General features: G+C 60.4%; 1 protein-coding gene across 2 annotated transcripts in view; it reads right to left on the bottom strand.

Moving 5' to 3' along the window:
- Positions 1-21,245, bottom strand: part of LOC140460836 (von Willebrand factor A domain-containing protein 5A-like) — a 58,852-nt gene that overhangs the window by 13,267 nt on the left and 24,340 nt on the right. For both annotated transcript variants that reach the window (XM_072555501.1, XM_072555502.1), the window contains 5 exons: positions 18,791-19,002; positions 18,420-18,482; positions 16,421-16,495; positions 3,577-3,660; positions 991-1,115 (listed from right to left, as the gene is read on the bottom strand). In XM_072555501.1, the coding sequence (XP_072411602.1) occupies positions 991-1,115; positions 3,577-3,660; positions 16,421-16,495; positions 18,420-18,482; positions 18,791-19,002 (559 nt within the window). The remainder of the gene's footprint in view (positions 1-990; positions 1,116-3,576; positions 3,661-16,420; positions 16,496-18,419; positions 18,483-18,790; positions 19,003-21,245) is intronic.

Raw genomic sequence — 21,245 nt, 5'->3', positions numbered from 1 at the left:
CATCAAACACTCCCAGGGACAGGGACAGCACGGGGTTAGATACAGGGGAAAGCTCCCTCTACACTGTCCCCCCCATCCCAGAGACAGGGACAGCACAGGGTTAGATACAGAGTAAAGCTCCCTCTACACTGTCCCCCCATCTCAGGGACAGGGACAGCACGGGGTTAGATACAGAGTAAAGCTCCCTCTACACAGTCCCCCCCCATCAAACACTCCCAGGGACAGGGACAGCACGGGGTTAGATACAGGGGAAAGCTCCCTCTACACTGTCCCCCCCATCCCAGGGACAGGGACAGCACGGGGTTAGATACAGAGTAAAGCTCCCTCTACACTGTCCCCCCCATCCCAGGGACAGGGACAGAACGGGGTTAGATACAGAGTAAAGATTCCTCTACAGTGTCCCCCCATCAAACACTCCCAGGTACAGGGACAGCACAGAGTTAGATACAGAGTAAAGCTCCCTCTACACTATCCCCCCATCAAACACTCCCAGGGACAGGGACAGGGACAGCACGGGGTTAGATACAGAGTAAAGCTCCCTCTACACTGTACCCCCCATCCCTGGGACAGGGACAGCAGGGGGTTAGATACAGAATAAGGCTCCCTCTACACTGTCCCCCCCCATCAAACACTCCCAGGGACAGGGACAGCAGGGGGTTAGATACAGAGTAAGGCTCCGTCTACACTGTCCCCCCATCAAACACTCCCAGGGACAGGGACAGCAAGGGGTTAGATACAGAGTAAAGATCCCTCTACACTGTCCCCCCATCAAACACTCCCAGGGACAGGGACAGCAAGGGGTGAGATACAGAGTAAGGCTCCGTCTACACTGTCCCCCCCATCAAACACTCCCAGGGACAGGGACAGCAAGGGGTTAGATACAGAGTAAAGATCCCTCTACACTGTCCCCCCATCAAACACTCCCAGGGACAGGGACAGCAGGGGGTTAGATACAGAGTAAGGCTCCCTCTACACTGCCGTATTCCTTACCTTGTGAGGGAGACTCTTGCTGCTCTGTTGAGGTTTTAGGCCCAGCAGTGCCTCCAGGCTGTTGTCTGGGCTCCATGACCCATCTGCGTTCTGCACTGCGATCAGCTTCATGGCTGGGGACTGATCTGAGAGACAGAGACACAGAAGGTCAGGATTGACCTGGGCACAGCTCCCTGCAAGTGCCAGTCTCTGCAGTGACCTTTCAACCTTGCCTCCTCCAGTTATCAATTCCATAGATTCCCCAGAGTTTAGGAGCTGACCATTCGGCCCATCGGATCCACACTGACCCCCCGAAGAGCAGTCCATCCTGATACCCCCAAGCTACCCCTGTATTACCATGGCTAACACACCAAACCTGCACATCCCTGGGCACTATGGGTAATTTAGCATGGCCAATCCACCCTCACCTACACATCCCTGGGCACTATGGGTAATTTAGCACGGCCAATCCACCCTAACCTGCACGTCCCTGGGCACTATGGGTAATTTAGCACGGCCAATCCACCCTAACCTGCACGTCCCTGAGCACTATGGGTAATTTAGCACGGCCAATCCACCCTAACCTGCACATCCCTGGGCACTATGGGTAATTTAGCATGGCCAATCCACCCTAACCTACACATCCCTGGGCACTATGGGTAATTTAGCACAGCCAATCCACCCTAACCTGCACGTCCCTGGGCACTATGGGTAATTTAGCACAGCCAATCCACCCTAACCTACACATCCCTGGGCACTATGGGTAATGTAGCACGGCCAATCCACCCTAACCTGCACATCCCTGGGCACTATGGGTAATTTAGCATGGCTAATCCACCCTAACCTGCACATCCCTGGGCACTGTGGGTAATTTAGCACGGCCAATCCACCCTAACCTGCACATCCCTGGGCACTATGGGTAATTTAGCACGGCCAATCCACCCTAACCTGCACATCCCTGGGCACTATGGGTAATTTAGCACGGCCAATCCACCCTAACCTGCACATCCCTGGGCACTATGGGTAATTTAGCACGGCCAATCCACCCTAACCTGCACATCCCTGGGCACTATGGGTAATTTAGCATGGCCAATCCACCCTAACCTGCACATCCCTGGGCACTGTGGGTAATTATGGGGGGGGCACGTTTCTCAGGTGCGAGGACAGAGATTGGCTAAAAGAAAAGACAAGGGGGCAATTTTGTTTTTCGCAGAGGGCAGCTCGTGTGCGGCATGAGCTTCCAGCGGAAGTGATGGACGCGGGAACAGTTACAGCCTTTCAAAGGCATCTGGATAAGTCCATGAATGCAGGAAAGGTCTGGAGGGATAGGGGCCGGGAGCAGGCAGGCAGGGGAGCGGGTGAGTTCGGGAATTAAGGTCGGCACCGACTTGAGGGTGGGGGGGGTGCGGGGGGGTGGTTTTGCATGACTCCCAGCTTTCTACGGTCTTCCACAGTCAAATATCGCTCCGTCCCTTCACTCTTTTGGCCAGAGCTCAGACCTCCCCCCCTCCTCCTCCATCCGCCAGGATTTTGGCCGCTTGCTCTCCCTGGCCTGTATCGCTCCTCAGACTCAGTGGCACCCTCGCCCACCCCCCCCCCCTCCCCCTCCCCCAACTCCTCCGGGCTCGATGAAGAGTCGGTCAGCCGACCTGAAGTTCGATGACAACCCAACGCCGGGTACCCACCGATGGAGCGGCCCGTGCGCGCGGGGCTTGGAAGGTGGGAGGAACGAGCGCGGTCTGGGTGCCCCGCTCCGATGTCCCGCGCGGGCACAGAGGAGGCCCTTCTGCCCATCGAGACTGCACCCGCCCACCTCCCGCCCTGGAACGCTGGGATATTTCGAGCGCTTGTGCGGGGTGGTTCCTTAAAGGGGTGAGGTTCCAGTGCGCTCAGGTCCCACCCCTCCGGGCGATTTTCGCTCAAACCCCCTCGAAAACCTCCTGCCTTTCACTTTAAGACGACGCCCCCCCCCCTCCCCCCCTTGTTACTGACCCTTCGATAAGGGAAGGGAGGGGGGAAACAGCTGCTTCCTGCCCGCCCAGTCCATGCCCCTCATAATCTTATCCCCCTCCGTTCCCCGATAACCATCCCCAGCTCATCCAAGTCTCTCTTTTCCCCAGCTGCATCCCAGTGAATCTCCATCTGTACCCCCGCTCCCCCACCCCCCCCCCCCACCCCCAACCCCGCCGTTATATCCTCTACCACCCCGGATGAGAAAGCTCAGGGTGCTGTGTCCCTTTTCACAACCCTGTTAACCCCCCCCCCCCCCGCCACCTTCAGCCATCTGTGGACAAGTATCCCACAATCCCCTCTGAGGGTCTTGCCAAGGTGACCACCTGACGAAGGGAGCGTCGCTCCGAAAGCTACTGCTTCCAATTGAACCTCTCGGACCATAACCTGGTGTTGTGGGGTTTTTTTTTTGTTTTTTTTTTGTCGTCCACCCCAGCCCAACACCGACACCTCCAAATCATTGCCAAACGCCGACCGCGCGTCCCGGCTGGATGCTCCCTTGTGCGGACTGCACCCCGAGAGGGATTGCTCACACTCTGCCAACCGCGCCCTTCCCCCCCCCCACTCCCCCCCCCCCCCCCACCCCACAGCCTTTACCTTGACAGACTGCCAGAGAGTCACATTCCACCGCAGAGCTTGGAGCGACGTTGGGGACTGAACGTCTGGATCTCACTCCCCCACCTGCCGAGAGACCAATGGGACAGACTTCGGCAACTCACAGTGCTCCCCCACTCCTGACCCACTGCACCACACAGACACACACACAGACACACACTCTCACACACCACACAGACACACACACAGACAGACAGACACACACACACACAGACAGACAGACACACAGACAGACACACACACACACACAGACAGACACACACACAGACAGACAGACACACACAAAGACAGACACACACAAAGACAGACACACACACACACACACACACACACAGACACACACACAGACACACCAAGGCCTACCCGAGAGTGACAGAGCCTGATATCGCTCTGGGGACAGAGATGGAGACGGAGATGGTCCCAACTCCCTTTCTCTGCGCCAGCCCCTCAGTAGAGTGACAGAGATGTACAGCACGGAAACAGACCCTTCGGCCCAACCCGTCCCTGCCGACCCAGATATCCCAACCCAATCTGATCCCACCTGCCAGCACACGGCCCATATCCCTCCAAACCCTTCCTATTCATATACCCATCCAAATGCCTCTTAAATGTTGTAACTGTCCCAGCCTCCACCACATCCTCTGGCAGCTCATTCCATACACGTACCACCCTCTGCGTGAAAAAGTTGCCCCTTAGGTCTCTTTTATATCTTTCCCCTCTCACCCTAAACCTATGCCCCTCTAGTTCTGGACTCCCCAACCCCAGGGAAGAGACTTTGCCTATTTACCCCTATCTGTGCCCCCTCATGGTTTTATAAACCTCTATAAGGTCCCCCCCTCAGCCTCCGACGCTCCGGGGAAAACAGCCCCGCCCTGTCCAGCCTCTCCCTGTAGCTCAAACCCTCCAACATCCTTGTAAATCTTTCCTGAACCCTTTCACAACATCTTTCCGATAGGAAGGAGACCAGAATTGCCCGCAATATCTCAACAGTGGCCCTAACCAATGTCCTGTACAGCCCCAACCTGACCTCCCAACTCCTGTACTCAATACTCTGACCAATAAAGGAGAGCATCCCAAACACCTCCTTCACTATCCTATCGACCTGCGACTCCACTTTCAAGGAGCTATGAACCTTCACCCCAAGGTCTCTTTGTTCAATAACACTCCCCAGGACCTTACCATTAAGTGTATAAATCCTGCTAAGATTTGCTTTCCCAAAATGCAGCACCTCGCATTTATCTGAATTAAACTCCATCTGCCACCCCTCAGCCCATTGGCCCATCTGGTCCCGATCCTGTTGTAATCTGAGGTAACCCTCTTCGCTGTCCACTACACCCTCCGATTTTGGGGTCATCTGCAAACTTACGAACTGTTCCTCTTACGCTGGCATCCAAATCATTTATGTCAATGACAAAAAGTCGAGTGGATTTTTTAAAAAAATCGAGACTTCTCTTCGTTAAATACTTTGCTTGAGCTCACCTCTGCTACACACTGTGGACGGGGCAAGATTTCCATTCAAACCCCCTGGGGCGGGGGGAGACAATTTTTTCACATCACGCTACAGCTCAAGCCCTCCAACCCTGACAACATCCTCGTAAACCTTTTCCTGCGCCCTCTCGAGTTTCACGCCACCCTTCCTGGAGCAGTATTCCAAAAGTGGCCCCTGGCCAGCCGCGACGCGACCTCCCACCTCCTGTACCCAAAGCGCTGACCCCCCCCCCCCCCCCCCCCCCAACGGCGAGCGTACCCTTCAGCATCCTGCCCGTCTTCTTCGCGGGGACCGCAGAGGCGGGGCCGTGCCACACGAACCTGGAACACAACGGAAACGGCCGTGAGGAAAATTCCCTTCGGCCCTTTCCAACGCCGCCCCAGGCTGAAGGTTTAAACCCGACCCCTCGAAGGTGATCGGTCCAACAGACCGGGCGTGGGCTCTGACCTCACCACCCTGCGACACTCTCCTTCGGTGTGCACATTCTCCAAAGGGCCGAGGCCCGAGGTGGCTCGGAGGACAGGGTCGGAATTGAATCGACTTAAATGGTCACCCGTGCTCCGGTGAGTTCAGGGAAAGGTTTACGAGTCACCGCTTACCCCGGTGCCAATCTGGGTACACGCCGACAGACGCTCAAGCACAAAATCTTAACGGGAAAAATAAATAAAATAAATACAATGCTCAGCACGACAGAATACAAGAATACATTAGCGGGAGGGAAATATAGAAAGCTCACGACGTTAGTTCGTCGAACACAGTCCCACAACACACCAGCCGTCACCTCGAGACTCCAGAGGTCGGACAAATGCTTTGGAAGTAGGGTGAGGCTGGAATGCTGGTTGAGACCAAGCTAGGCCCAGCGGCTCTCAATATGGGCCCGCACTGAGGCCAGAGGGTGTCACACTGGGCCCGGGAGGGTGTCACACTGGGCCCGGGAGGGTGTCACACTGGGCCCGGGAGGGTGTCACACTGGGCCCCGGAGGGTGTCACACTGAGGCCAGGAGGGTGTCGCACTGGGTCCGGGAGGGTGTTGCACTGGGCCCGGGAGGGTGTCGCACTGGGCCCCGGAGGGTGTCACACTGAGGCCGGGAGGGTGTCACACTGAGCCCGGGAGGGTGTCACACTGGGCCCGGGAGGGTGTCGCACTGGGCCCGGGAGGGTGTCACACTGGGCCCGGGAGGGTGTCGCACTGGGCCCGGGAGGGTGTCGCACTGGGCCCGGGAGGGTGTCACACTGGGCCCGGGAGGGTGTCACACTGGGCCCGGGAGGGTGTCACACTGGGCCCCGGAGGGTGTCACACTGAGGCCAGGAGGGTGTCGCACTGGGTCCGGGAGGGTGTTGCACTGGGCCCGGGAGGGTGTCGCACTGGGCCCCGGAGGGTGTCACACTGAGGCCGGGAGGGTGTCACACTGGGCCCCGGAGGGTGTCACACTGGGCCCGGGAGGGTGTCACACTGAGCCCGGGAGGGTGTCACACTGGGCCCGGGAGGGTGTCGCACTGGGCCCGGGAGGGTGTCACACTGGGCCCGGGAGGGTGTCGCACTGGGCCCGGGAGGGTGTCGCACTGGGCCCGGGAGGGTGTCGCACTGGGCCCGGGAGGGTGTCGCACTGAGCCCGGGAGGGTGTCACACTGGGCCCGGGAGGGTGTCACACTGGGCCCGGGAGGGTGTCACACTGGGCCCGGGAGGGTGTCACACTGGGCCCGGGAGGGTGTCACACTGGGCCTGCACTGGGCCCGGGAGGGTGTCGCACTGGGCCCGGGAGGGTGTCACACTGGGCCCGGGAGGGTGTCACACTGGGCCCGGGAGGGTGTCACACTGGGCCCGGGAGGGTGTCGCACTGGGCCCGGGAGGGTGTCACACTGGGCCTGCACTGAGGCCGGGATGGTGTCGCACTGGGCCCAGGAGGGTGTCACACTGGGCCCGGGAGGGTGTCGCACTGGGCCCCGGAGGGTGTCACACTGGGCCCGGGAGGGTGTCACACTGGGCCCGGGAGGGTGGCACACTGGGCCCGGGAGGGTGGCACACTGGGCCCGGGAAGGTGTCGCACTGGGCCCGGGAGGGTGTCACACTGAGCCCGGGAGGGTGTCACACTGGGCCCGGGAGGGTGTCGCACTGGGCCCGGGAGGGTGTCACACTGGGCCCCGGAGGGTGTCACACTGGGCCCGGGAGGGTGTCACACTGGGCTCGGGAGGGTGTCACACTGGGCCCGGGAGGGTGTCACACTGAGCCCGGGAGGGAGTCACACTGAGGCCGGGAGGGAGTCACACTGGGCCCGGGAGGGTGTCACACTGAGGCCGGGAGGGTGTCACACTGGGCCCCGGAGGGTGTCACACTGGGCCCGGGAGGGTGTCACACTGAGGCCGGGAGGGTGTCACACTGGGCCCCGGAGGGTGTCACACTGAGGCCGGGAGGGTGTCACACTGAGGCCGGGAGGGTGTCACACTGAGGCCGGGAGGGAGTCACACTGGGCCCGGGAGGGTGTCACACTGAGGCCGGGAGGGTGTCACACTGGGCCCCGGAGGGTGTCACACTGAGGCCGGGAGGGTGTCACACTGGGCCCCGGAGGGTGTCACACTGGGCCCGGGAGGGTGTCACACTGAGCCCGGGAGGGTGTCACACTGGGCCCGGGAGGGTGTCGCACTGGGCCCGGGAGGGTGTCACACTGAGGCCGGGAGGGTGTCGCACTGGGCCCGGGAGGGTGTCACACTGGGCCCGGGAGAGTGTCGCACTGGGCCCGGGAGGGTGTCGCACTGGGCCCGGGAGGGTGTCGCACTGGGCCCGGGAGGGTGTCGCACTGAGCCCGGGAGGGTGTCACACTGGGCCCGGGAGGGTGTCACACTGGGCCCGGGAGGGTGTCACACTGGGCCCGGGAGGGTGTCACACTGGGCCCGGGAGGGTGTCACACTGGGCCTGCACTGGGCCCGGGAGGGTGTCGCACTGGGCCCGGGAGGGTGTCACACTGGGCCCGGGAGGGTGTCACACTGGGCCCGGGAGGGTGTCACACTGGGCCCGGGAGGGTGTCGCACTGGGCCCGGGAGGGTGTCGCACTGGGCCCGGGAAGGTGTCACACTGGGCCTGCACTGAGGCCGGGATGGTGTCGCACTGGGCCCAGGAGGGTGTCACACTGGGCCCGGGAGGGTGTCGCACTGGGCCCCGGAGGGTGTCACACTGGGCCCGGGAGGGTGTCACACTGGGCCCGGGAGGGTGGCACACTGGGCCCGGGAGGGTGGCACACTGGGCCCGGGAGGGTGGCACACTGGGCCCGGGAAGGTGTCGCACTGGGCCCGGGAGGGTGTCACACTGGGCCCGGGAGGGTGTCACACTGAGCCCGGGAGGGTGTCGCACTGGGCCCGGGAAGGTGTCGCACTGGGCCCCGGAGGGTGTCACACTGGGCCCGGGAGGGTGTCACACTGGGCCCGGGAGGGTGTCACACTGGGCCTGCACTGGGCCCGGGAGGGTGTCGCACTGAGCCCGGGAGGGTGTCACACTGGGCCCGGGAGGGTGTCACACTGAGCCCGGGAGGGTGTCGCACTGGGCCCGGGAGGGTGTCACACTGAGCCCGGGAGGGTGTCACACTGGGCCCGGGAGGGTGTCACACTGGGCCCGGGAGGGTGTCACACTGGGCCCGGGAGGGTGTCACACTGGGCCCGGGAGGGTGTCGCACTGGGCCCGGGAGGGTGTCGCACTGGGCCCGGGAGGGTGTCACACTGGGCCCGGGAGGGTGTCGCACTGGGCCCGGGAGGGTGTCACACTGGGCCCGGGAGGGTGTCGCACTGGGCCCGGGAGGGTGTCACACTGGGCCCGGGAGGGTGTCACACTGGGCCTGCACTGAGGCCGGGATGGTGTCGCACTGGGCCCGGGAGGGTGTCACACTGGGCCCGGGAGGGTGTCGCACTGGGCCCGGGAGGGTGTCACACTGGGCCCCGGAGGGTGTCACACTGGGCCCGGGAGGGTGTCACACTGGGCCCGGGAGGGTGTCACACTGGGCCCCGGAGGGTGTCACACTGGGCCCGGGAGGGTGTCACACTGGGCCCGGGAGGGTGTCACACTGGGCCCGGGAGGGTGTCACACTGAGGCCGGGAGGGAGTCACACTGGGCCCGGGAGGGTGTCACACTGGGCCCGGGAGGGTGTCGCACTGGGCCCGGGAGGGTGTCACACTGGGCCCGGGAGGGTGTCACACTGAGCCCGGGAGGGTGTCACACTGGGTCCGGGAGGGTGTCACACTGGGCCCGGGAGGGTGTCGCACTGGGCCCGGGAGGGTGTCGCACTGGGCCCGGGAGGGTGTCACACTGGGCCCCGGAGGGTGTCACACTGGGTCCGGGAGGGTGTCACACTGAGCCCGGGAGGGTGTCGCACTGGGCCCGGGAGGGTGTCACACTGGGCCTGCACTGGGCCCGGGAGGGTGTCACACTGGGCCCGGGATGGTGTCACACTGGGCCCGGGAGGGTGTCACGCTGGGCCCGGGAGGGTGTCGCACTGGGCCCGGGAGGGAGTCACACTGGGCCCGGGAGGGTGTCACACTGAGCCCGGGAGGGTGTCACACTGGGTCCGGGAGGGTGTCACACTGGGCCCGGGAGGGTGTCGCACTGGGCCCGGGAGGGTGTCACACTGGGCCCGGGAGGGTGTCACACTGAGCCCGGGAGGGTGTCGCACTGGGCCCGGGAGGGAGTCACACTGGGCCCGGGAGGGTGTCACACTGGGCCCGGGAGGGTGTCGCACTGGGCCCGGGAGGGTGTCACACTGGGCCCCGGAGGGTGTCACACTGGGTCCGGGAGGGTGTCACACTGAGCCCGGGAGGGTGTCGCACTGGGCCCGGGAGGGTGTCACGCTGGGCCCGGGAGGGTGTCACACTGGGCCCGGGAGGGTGTCACACTGGGCCCGGGAGGGTGTCACACTGAGGCCGGGAGGGTGTCGCACTGGGCCCGGGAGGGTGTCACACTGGGCCCGGGAGGGTGTCGCACTGGGCCCGGGAGGGTGTCGCACTGGGTCCGGGAGGGTGTCGCACTGAGCCCGGGAGGGTGTCACACTGGGCCCGGGAGGGTGTCACACTGAGCCCGGGAGGGTGTCACACTGGGCCCGGGAGGGTGTCGCACTGGGCCCGGGAGGGTGTCACACTGGGCCCCGGAGGGTGTCACACTGGGCCCGGGAGGGTGTCACACTGGGCTCGGGAGGGTGTCACACTGGGCCCGGGAGGGTGTCACACTGAGCCCGGGATGGTGTCGCACTGGGCCCGGGAGGGTGTCACACTGAGGCCGGGAGGGTGTCACACTGAGGCCGGGAGGGTGTCACACTGAGGCCGGGAGGGAGTCACACTGAGGCCGGGAGGGAGTCACACTGGGCCCGGGAGGGTGTCACACTGGGCTCCGGAGGGTGTCACACTGGGCCCGGGAGGGTGTCACACTGAGCCCGGGAGGGTGTCACACTGGGCCCGGGAGGGTGTCACACTGGGCCCGGGAGGGTGTCGCACTGGGCCCCGGAGGGTGTCACACTGGGCCCCGGAGGGTGTCACACTGAGGCCGGGAGGGTGTCACACTGGGCCCGGGAGGGTGTCGCACTGGGCCCGGGAGGGTGTCACACTGAGCCCGGGAGGGTGTCACACTGGGCCCGGGAGGGTGTCACACTGGGCCCGGGAGGGTGTCACACTGAGGCCGGGAGGGAGTCGCACTGGGCCCGGGAGGGTGTCACACTGGGCCCGGGAGGGTGTCGCACTGGGCCCGGGAGGGTGTCGCACTGGGCCCGGGAGGGTGTCGCACTGGGCCCGGGAGGGTGTCACACTGGGCCCGGGAGGGTGTCACACTGGGCCCGGGAGGGTGTCACACTGGGCCCGGGAGGGTGTCACACTGGGCCTGCACTGGGCCCGGGAGGGTGTCGCACTGGGCCCGGGAGGGTGTCACACTGAGCCCGGGAGGGTGTCGCACTGGGCCCGGGAGGGTGTCACACTGGGTCCGGGAGGGTGTCACACTGGGCCCGGGAGGGTGTCACACTGGGCCCCGGAGGGTGTCACACTGGGTCCGGGAGGGTGTCGCACTGGGCCCGGGAGGGTGTCGCACTGGGTCCGGGAGGGTGTCGCACTGGGCCCGGGAGGGTGTCGCACTGGGCCCCGGAGGGTGTCACACTGAGCCCGGGAGGGTGTCACACTGGGCCCGGGAGGGTGTCACACTGGGCCCGGGAGGGTGTCACACTGAGCCCGGGAGGGTGTCGCACTGGGCCCGGGAGGGTGTCACACTGAGCCCGGGAGGGTGTCACACTGGGCCCGGGAGGGTGTCGCACTGGGCCCGGGAGGGTGTCGCACTGGGCCCCGGAGGGTGTCACACTGGGTCCAGGAGGGTGTCGCACTGGGCCCGGGAGGGTGTCGCACTGGGCCCCGGAGGGTGTCACACTGAGGCCGGGATGGTGTCGCACTGGGCCCGGGAGGGTGTCGCACTGGGCCCCGGAGGGTGTCACACTGAGCCCGGGAGGGTGTCGCACTGGGCCCGGGAGGGTGTCACACTGGGCCCGGGAGGGTGTCACACTGGGTCCGGGAGGGTGTCACACTGGGCCCGGGAGGGTGTCGCACTGGGCCCGGGAGGGTGTCACACTGGGCCCCGGAGGGTGTCACACTGGGTCCGGGAGGGTGTCACACTGGGTCCGGGAGGGTGTCGCACTGGGCCCGGGAGGGTGTCACACTGGGCCCGGGAGGGTGTCACACTGGGCCCGGGAGGGTGTCACACTGGGCCCGGGAGGGTGTCACACTGAGGCCGGGAGGGTGTCGCACTGGGCCCGGGAGGGTGTCACACTGGGCCCGGGAGGGTGTCGCACTGGGCCCGGGAGGGTGTCGCACTGGGTCCGGGAGGGTGTCGCACTGGGCCCGGGAGGGTGTCACACTGAGGCCGGGAGGGTGTCACACTGGGCCCGGGAGGGTGTCACACTGGGCCCGGGAGGGTGTCGCACTGAGCCCGGGAGGGTGTCACACTGGGCCCGGGAGGGTGTCACACTGAGCCCGGGAGGGTGTCACACTGGGCCCGGGAGGGTGTCGCACTGGGCCCGGGAGGGTGTCACACTGGGCCCCGGAGGGTGTCACACTGGGCCCGGGAGGGTGTCACACTGGGCTCGGGAGGGTGTCACACTGGGCCCGGGAGGGTGTCACACTGAGCCCGGGATGGTGTCGCACTGGGCCCGGGAGGGTGTCACACTGAGGCCGGGAGGGTGTCACACTGAGGCCGGGAGGGTGTCACACTGAGGCCGGGAGGGAGTCACACTGGGCCCGGGAGGGTGTCACACTGGGCCCCGGAGGGTGTCACACTGGGCCCGGGAGGGTGTCACACTGGGCCCGGGAGGGTGTCACACTGGGCCCGGGAGGGTGTCGCACTGGGCCCCGGAGGGTGTCACACTGGGCCCCGGAGGGTGTCACACTGAGGCCGGGAGGGTGTCACACTGGGCCCGGGAGGGTGTCGCACTGGGCCCGGGAGGGTGTCACACTGAGCCCGGGAGGGTGTCACACTGGGCCCGGGAGGGTGTCACACTGGGCCCGGGAGGGTGTCACACTGAGGCCGGGAGGGAGTCGCACTGGGCCCGGGAGGGTGTCACACTGGGCCCGGGAGGGTGTCGCACTGGGCCCGGGAGGGTGTCGCACTGGGCCCGGGAGGATGTCGCACTGAGCCCGGGAGGGTGTCACACTGGGCCCGGGAGGGTGTCGCACTGGGCCCGGGAGGGTGTCGCACTGGGCCCGGGAGGGTGTCGCACTGAGCCCGGGAGGGTGTCACACTGGGCCCGGGAGGGTGTCACACTGGGCCCGGGAGGGTGTCACACTGGGCCTGCACTGGGCCCGGGAGGGTGTCGCACTGGGCCCGGGAGGGTGTCACACTGAGCCCGGGAGGGTGTCGCACTGGGCCCGGGAGGGTGTCACACTGGGTCCGGGAGGGTGTCACACTGAGCCCGGGAGGGTGTCACACTGGGCCCCGGAGGGTGTCACACTGGGCCCGGGAGGGTGTCACACTGGGCCCGGGAGGGTGTCACACTGGGCCTGCACTGGGCCCGGGAGGGTGTCGCACTGAGCCCGGGAGGGTGTCACACTGGGCCCGGGAGGGTGTCACACTGGGCCCGGGAGGGTGTCGCACTGGGCCCGGGAGGGTGTCGCACTGGGCCCGGGAGGGTGTCACACTGGGCCCGGGAGGGTGTCGCACTGGGCCCGGGAGGGTGTCGCACTGGGCCCGGGAGGGTGTCGCACTGGGCCCGGGAGGGTGTCGCACTGGGCCCGGGAGGGTGTCACACTGGGCCCGGGAGGGTGTCGCACTGGGCCCGGGAGGGTGTCACACTGGGCCCCGGAGGGTGTCACACTGGGCCCGGGAGGGTGTCACACTGGGCCCCGGAGGGTGTCACACTGGGCCCGGGAGGGTGTCACACTGGGCCCGGGAGGGTGTCACACTGAGGCCGGGAGGGAGTCACACTGGGCCCGGGAGGGTGTCACACTGGGCCCGGGAGGGTGTCGCACTGGGTCCGCACTGAGGCCAGGAGTACAGGACCCCTCCCCCCAGCGGGTGTGGTTTGTGGCGCACACACATGGATTTAAACTGAAAGGGCTATGCCCCCTGCCCCCACACAGACAGACAGACACAGAAATATACACACACAGACACACACCCAGACCCAGACACACAGACACACACACACACACAGACATACACACACACCCAGACCCACACACAGACATATACAGTCTCTCTCACACACACTGTCCCTCTCTCTCTCTCACACACACTGTCCCTCTCTCTCTCTCACACACACTGTCCCTCTCTCTCACACACACACACTGTCCCTCTCTCTCCCTCACGCACACACTGTCCCTCTCTCTCACACACACACTGTCCCTCTCTCTCACACACACACCCACTGTCCCTCTCTCTCTCTCACACACACTGTCCCTCTCTCTCACACACACACACACTGTCCCTCTCTCTCACACACACTATCCCTCTCTCACACACACTGTCCCTCTCTCTCACACACACACACTGTCCCTCTCTCTCTCACACACACTGTCCCTCTCTCTCACACACACACACACACACTGTCCCTCTCTCTCTCACACACACACATACACAGACTGACATACACACACTGCCTCTCGCTCACACACAGGCACACACACACACCCACAGTCTCTCACTCTCTCACACACACACACACAGACATATACACACACAGATAGACACACACAGTCAGAGACAGACATAGAGACATGCACACACAGGCATACACACACAGAGACACATGTACACAGACATACACACACAGAGACATACACATATACGCACAGAGACACACACAGACATACACACACACTTAGATGCGTAGACAAACATAGACATACACACACAAACAGATACACACACAGACACACACATTAGATGCTTAGACACACAGACATATACACACAAACACCCACAGAGACAGGGAGATATGCACACACAGACAAACACACACCTACACTGTCTCTCTCTCTCACACACACACAGACATACACACACCCACACACTGTCTCTCTCTCACACACACTGTCTCTCTCTCACACACACACAGACATACACACACCCACACACTGTCCCTCTCTCTCTCACACACACTGTCCCTCTCTCTCTCACACACACACACTGTCCCTCTCTCTCTCACACACACACACTGTCCCTCACTCTCACACACACACTGTCCCTCTCTCACACACACACACACACTGTCCCTCACTCTCACACACACACTGTCCCTCTCTCACACACACACACACACTGTCTCTCTCTCTCTCACACACACACACACACACCCACACTGTCTCTCTCTCTCTCTCACACACACAGACATACACACACCCACACACATATACCCACACACAGACAGACATACGTACAGACATGTACACACTCACACAGACACACACACACCCACACTGTCTCTCTCTCTCTCTCACACACAGACATACACACACCCACACACATATACCCACACACAGACAGACATACGTACAGACAGACATGTACACACTCACACAGACACACACACACACACACTGTCTCTCTCTCTCTCTCTCTCTCTCACACACAGACATACACACACCCACACACATATACCCACACACAGACAGACATACGTACAGACAGACATGTACACACTCACACAGACATACACACACCCCCCACACATAGGCATACACACATTCCCACACAGACTTACAGACGCACACCCACCCACACACAGACACACACTGTCTCTCTCTCTCAGACACATACACACACCCACACTGTCTCTCTCTCACACATACATACAGACATACACACTGCCTCTCTCACACACACACAGACATATACACCCACACACACATACACAGACCCACACTGTCTCTCTCTCTCTCACACACACAGACATACACACACCCACACTGTCTCTCTCTCTCTCACACACACACACAGACATACACACACCCACACTGTCTCTCTCTCTCTCACACACACACAGACATACACACACCCACACTGTCTCTCTCTCACACACACACACAGACATACACACACCCATACTGTCTCTCTCTCACACACACACACAGACATACACACACCCACACTGTCTCTCTCTCTCTCTCACACACACACAGACATACACACACCCACACTGTCTCTCTCTCTCTCACATACACACAGACATACACACACCCACACTGTCTCTCTCTCACACACACACAGACATACACACACCCATACTGTCTCTCTCTCACACACACACAGACATACACACTGCCTCTCTCTCACACACACAGACATATACACCCACACACACATACACAGACCCACACTGTCTCTCTCTCTCTCTCACATATGTACTCCCACACAGTCTCTCTCTCTCTCATACACACATATGCACAGACAGACACACACACAGTCTCTCACTCACACGTATACACACCCACACACAGACAGACACACACAAAGACATACACATGCACACAACAGAGACACACAACACACAGACCCACACACACACACCTATACACACTTAGACACGTAGACACACAACAGAGACACACACACATACATACACACAGACACACATTAGACACGTAGACACACAGACCCACACACACAGCCATGATCTCATCCACACACACAGACACAGGACACACACAACAGTGACACATACATACAGACATACGCACCTAGACATACACAGACACACACACACACACACACAACAGTGACACATACACACATTTAGACACTTAGATGCGTAGACACACAGAGACACACACACACAGACATATGCACATAGACATACACACACACACAGATGAAAAATTGGCAGTACACATTACCCATCATGGGACCAGGAGCCTGAAAGAGAGTGGTGCAGCTTTGTAACGTCGGCGCACAGCCGAGAACTGGAAGACCTGGAAGACAACGGCAACGGTGATCAGGAGAATCGCCTTCACTCACATCCCTTTCCAAATGTAACCCCCCCCCGCCCCGTTACAACGTTAAACCCTGCTTCTGGGCTTGCTCAGATCGACATACACACACAGAGACACATGTACACAGACATACACACACACAGACATACACATATACGCACAGAGACACTTACAGACATACACACACAAACAGATATACACACAGACACACACATTAGATGCTTAGACACACAGACAAACACCCACACAGACAGGGAGATATGCACACACAGATATACACACACCCACACTGTCTCTCTCTCTCTCACACACACACAGACATACACACACCCACACTGTCTCTCTCTCTCACACACACACAGACATACACACACCCACACTGTCTCTCTCTCTCACACACACACAGACATACACACACCCACACTGTCTCTCTCTCTCACACACACAGACATACACACACCCACACTGTCTCTCTCTCTCTCTCTCACACAGACATACACACACCCACACTGTCTCTCTCTCTCTCTCTCACACAGACATACACACACCCACACTGTCTCTCTCTCTCTCTCTCACACAGACATACACACACCCACACACATATACCCACACACAGACAGACATACGTACAGACAGACATGTACACACTCACACAGACACACACACACCCCCCACATATAGGCATACACACATTCCCACACAGACTTACAGACGCACACCCACCCACACACAGACAGACACACATACACGCACTGTCTCTCTCTCTCACACACACACAGACATACACAGACCCACACTGTCTCTCTCTCTCTCTCTCACACTCACACAGACACACACAGACCCACACTGTCTCTCTCTCTCTCTCTCTCTCTCACACAGACATACACACACCCACACACATATACCCACACACAGACAGACATACGTAGACAGACATGTACACACTCACACAGACATACACACACCCCCCACACATAGGCATACACACATTCCCACACAGACTTACAGACGCACACCCACCCACACACAGACACACACTGTCTCTCTCTCTCAGACACATACACACACCCACACTGTCTCTCACACATACATACAGACATACACACTGCCTCTCTCACACACACACAGACATATACACCCACACACACATACACAGACCCACACTGTCTCTCTCTCTCTCTCACACACACAGACATACACAGACCCACACTGTCTCTCTCTCTCACATACGTACTCCCACACAGTCTCTCTCTCTCACACACACACATATGCACAGACATACACACACAGTCTCTCACTCACACGTATACACACCCACACACAGACATACCCACACACACAGACAGACACGCACACAAAGACATACACATGCACACAACAGAGACACACAACACACAGACCCACACACACTTAGACACGTAGACACACAGACACACAACAGAGACACACACACATACAGTCAGACACAGAGACACACACATACATACACACAGACACACATTAGACACGTAGACACACAGACAAAACACACAGACCCACACACATAGCCATGATCTCATCCACACACACACAGACACAGAGACACACACAACAGTGACACATACATACACTTAGTTGTGTAGGCACACAGACACACACACCTAGACATATACAGACACACACACACACACAACAGTGACACATACACACATTTAGACATTTAGATGTGTAGGCACACAGAGACACACAATCACACAGACATACGCACATAGACACACACAGACACAGACACACACACACACACACAACAGTGACACATACACACATTTAGACATTTAGATGCGTAGGCACACAGAGACACACAATCACACAGACATACACACATAGACACACACAGAGATGAAAAATTGGCAGTACACATTACCCATCATGGGACCAGCGCAGCTTCGTAACATCACCCTCGGCGCACAGCCGCGAACTGGAAGACCTGGAAGACAACGGCAACGGTGATCAGGAGAATCGCCTTCACTCACATCCCTTTCCAAATGTAACCCCCCCCCGCCCCGTTACAACGTTAAACCCTGCTTCTGGGCTTGCTCAGCTCGAGCTGCTCGGGACAGCAAGGGTGAGAGAGAGAGAGAGAGACGCGGACACCCAGGGTGGGGGTGAGACAGGTGAGCCCGGCCCAGCCCAGCCCAGCTCCTCCGACAGCTGGGCATGGAGGGCAGCACCGTCCCTTTCCCGACAGGCAGGCCAATCCCTCGGTCAGACAGGCAGGCAGGCCAGGCCACTCACCCCACGGGAGGGGGACGTTGCGCCTGACCATGGGGCCCCGCAGTGGCTGGCCGAGCTCCTTGTTGGTGGCCACGAAGGCGGTCTGGGAGGAGACGACGTTGGCCTGGCTGCTGATCTCAACGACCCGCTGCTTCGCGGCCGGGCTGTCGCGGCCGGGCCCCGATTCGAAGGCCGCGATCATCCTCTTGGCGGCCAAGCGGTGGACCGTGCACCTGAAGGAAGAGCAGTTTTTGGGAAAAGGGGTTAGTTAGTGTGGAAGACACCAAGGGCCCCCCCCCCCCACCAACCCCCTACCCCCCGGCCCCGTATTTGGGCGTCTCACTCACGGGACGTTGTGGTATCTCATCCTTCGGCTTTCAAAACATCTCCTCGCCAAGGCTTCACCCCACACTCACTGACGGGACCCCCCCCCCCACCAGCCCAACATAGCACCGAGGGTTAAGGACCCCCGTTCGGACAGCGTTTAGGGTAGGTGGCTGTGTACGGGGCGGGGTCCCGAATACGGGGTCCCCAGGGTCAAGAATATCACAGGCACAGAACACCCCCCCCCTCCCCCCGACTCCATCCAGCCCCGAGGGTTATCACACCCACAGCACCCTCGGCGTTCAGTGGGTCACACAGACCCAGCGTCTCCACTCTGGTGGTGAGGGGGGAGCTAAGGACCACCAGATTAGCACTCGTCATCAGCAAGACGGGGGGGGGGGGGTACAGTCCTCGAAGGTGGTTGAAAGCGGTTCTTGCTGTACGGCAGAGAAGGGAGCTCACTGCTTGTTGGGTCTCTGCTCAGTGGTTACAGTCTTTACTGATCTTCACATGGTAAACACACGGGTGATACTTTGATTAGATCCCCCCTACAGTGTGGAAACAGGCCCTTCGGCCCAACCAGTCTACACCGGCCCTCCGAAGAGTAACCCGCCCAGACCCATTTCCCCTCCGACCAACGCACCTAACATTACGGGCAATGTAACGCATCCCTGGGGCACTATGGGTAATTTAGCACGGCCAATCCACCCTCACCTGCACATCCCTAGGCACTATGGGTAATTTAGCATGGCCAATCCACCCTAACCTGCGCATCCCTGGGCACTATGGGTAATTTAGCATGGCCAATCCACCCTAACCTGCACATCCCTGTACACTATGGTAAATAAATAATCAACATCCCTTCAGGTGGTGGGAGAGGCGGTGCGTCGGGGCTACAGCGTGTGGGAACAACTGGACCCCACCGCGATCCAGGGCAAACGGGTCAGCTCTGGCTCTGAGTATTTTGAGCAGGAGGCGGACAGTCACGAGGAAGTGATCGCACCACTTGGGACGGCCTCTTCGGCTCTCCCCTTCACCGAACTGGCCACCAGGGAGGCCATGGCAAAAAAAGAGGGACCTCAGAGATTACACTCACTGGATTACGACCCGAGTGGCGTACAAACCAGCACGCGGAAAGCACCAAAATGTGGAGCCGAAGCAAGTAAACCGCGCACGGACAACGGTTAAATCAGAATACGGAATGGAGGCCGAGGGCTCCGTGACATGGTTCAACGACGGCAAGCTCTCTCCCGACATCGGCAAAACGAACACGGGCTTCAGAACACGCCCGCACCTACATCAACGGAGCTGAGGGGGAGAGGGTTGGACTGCGTCAGGTTCCTGGGAGCGACGTATAACCGAGGCCCTGCCCTGGACTTCCCACCTACTCGCGACGGCCAGGAAGGGACAACAGCGCCTCAGGCAGGTCAGGAAATGCGGCACGCCCGGAAGGACCCCCATGGACTTCGGCAGAGCCAGCGCAGAAGGCGTATTGTCTGGGTGGTGCGTTACGGCCGGGTATGGCAACTGACCCATAAAGAAAGGTTCCATCACAGAAACCAGCCGTGGCCTCCATTTACACCCCATGGAGAGGCTGCTGATGTCATCACCATGACCCACCCCACCCCACCCCACCCCACCCCACGCTGGTAATACTCTCCTACAACCCCTTCCGTCAGGTAGAAAATACAGACACACACACACACACACACAGAGACACACACAGACAAAGACACACAGACACAATTAGATATACACACACACACACTGACACACAATTACAGATATTCACGCAGACACACACACAATTACAGATATACACACTTACAGACAGACACCCACAAACACAGACACACAATTACAGATATTCACACACAATTACAGATATACACACACACACAATTACAGACACACACACACAATTACAGATTTACACACACACAATTACAAATATACACCAACAATTACAGATATATACACACACACACACACACACACAATTACAGATATATATACACACACACACACCCATACAGACAGACACACAATTACAGATATACACACACACCCACACAATTACAGATATACACGCAGACACACACACACCCACACAATTACAGATATACACGCAGACACACACACAATTACGGAT

Source organism: Chiloscyllium punctatum, chromosome 36 (assembly GCF_047496795.1).
Source record: "Chiloscyllium punctatum isolate Juve2018m chromosome 36, sChiPun1.3, whole genome shotgun sequence".
Taxonomy (NCBI): domain Eukaryota; kingdom Metazoa; phylum Chordata; class Chondrichthyes; order Orectolobiformes; family Hemiscylliidae; genus Chiloscyllium; species Chiloscyllium punctatum.
The sequence above is the reverse complement of the archived record's forward strand: the minus strand, read 5'-3'. Positions and strand labels throughout refer to the sequence as shown.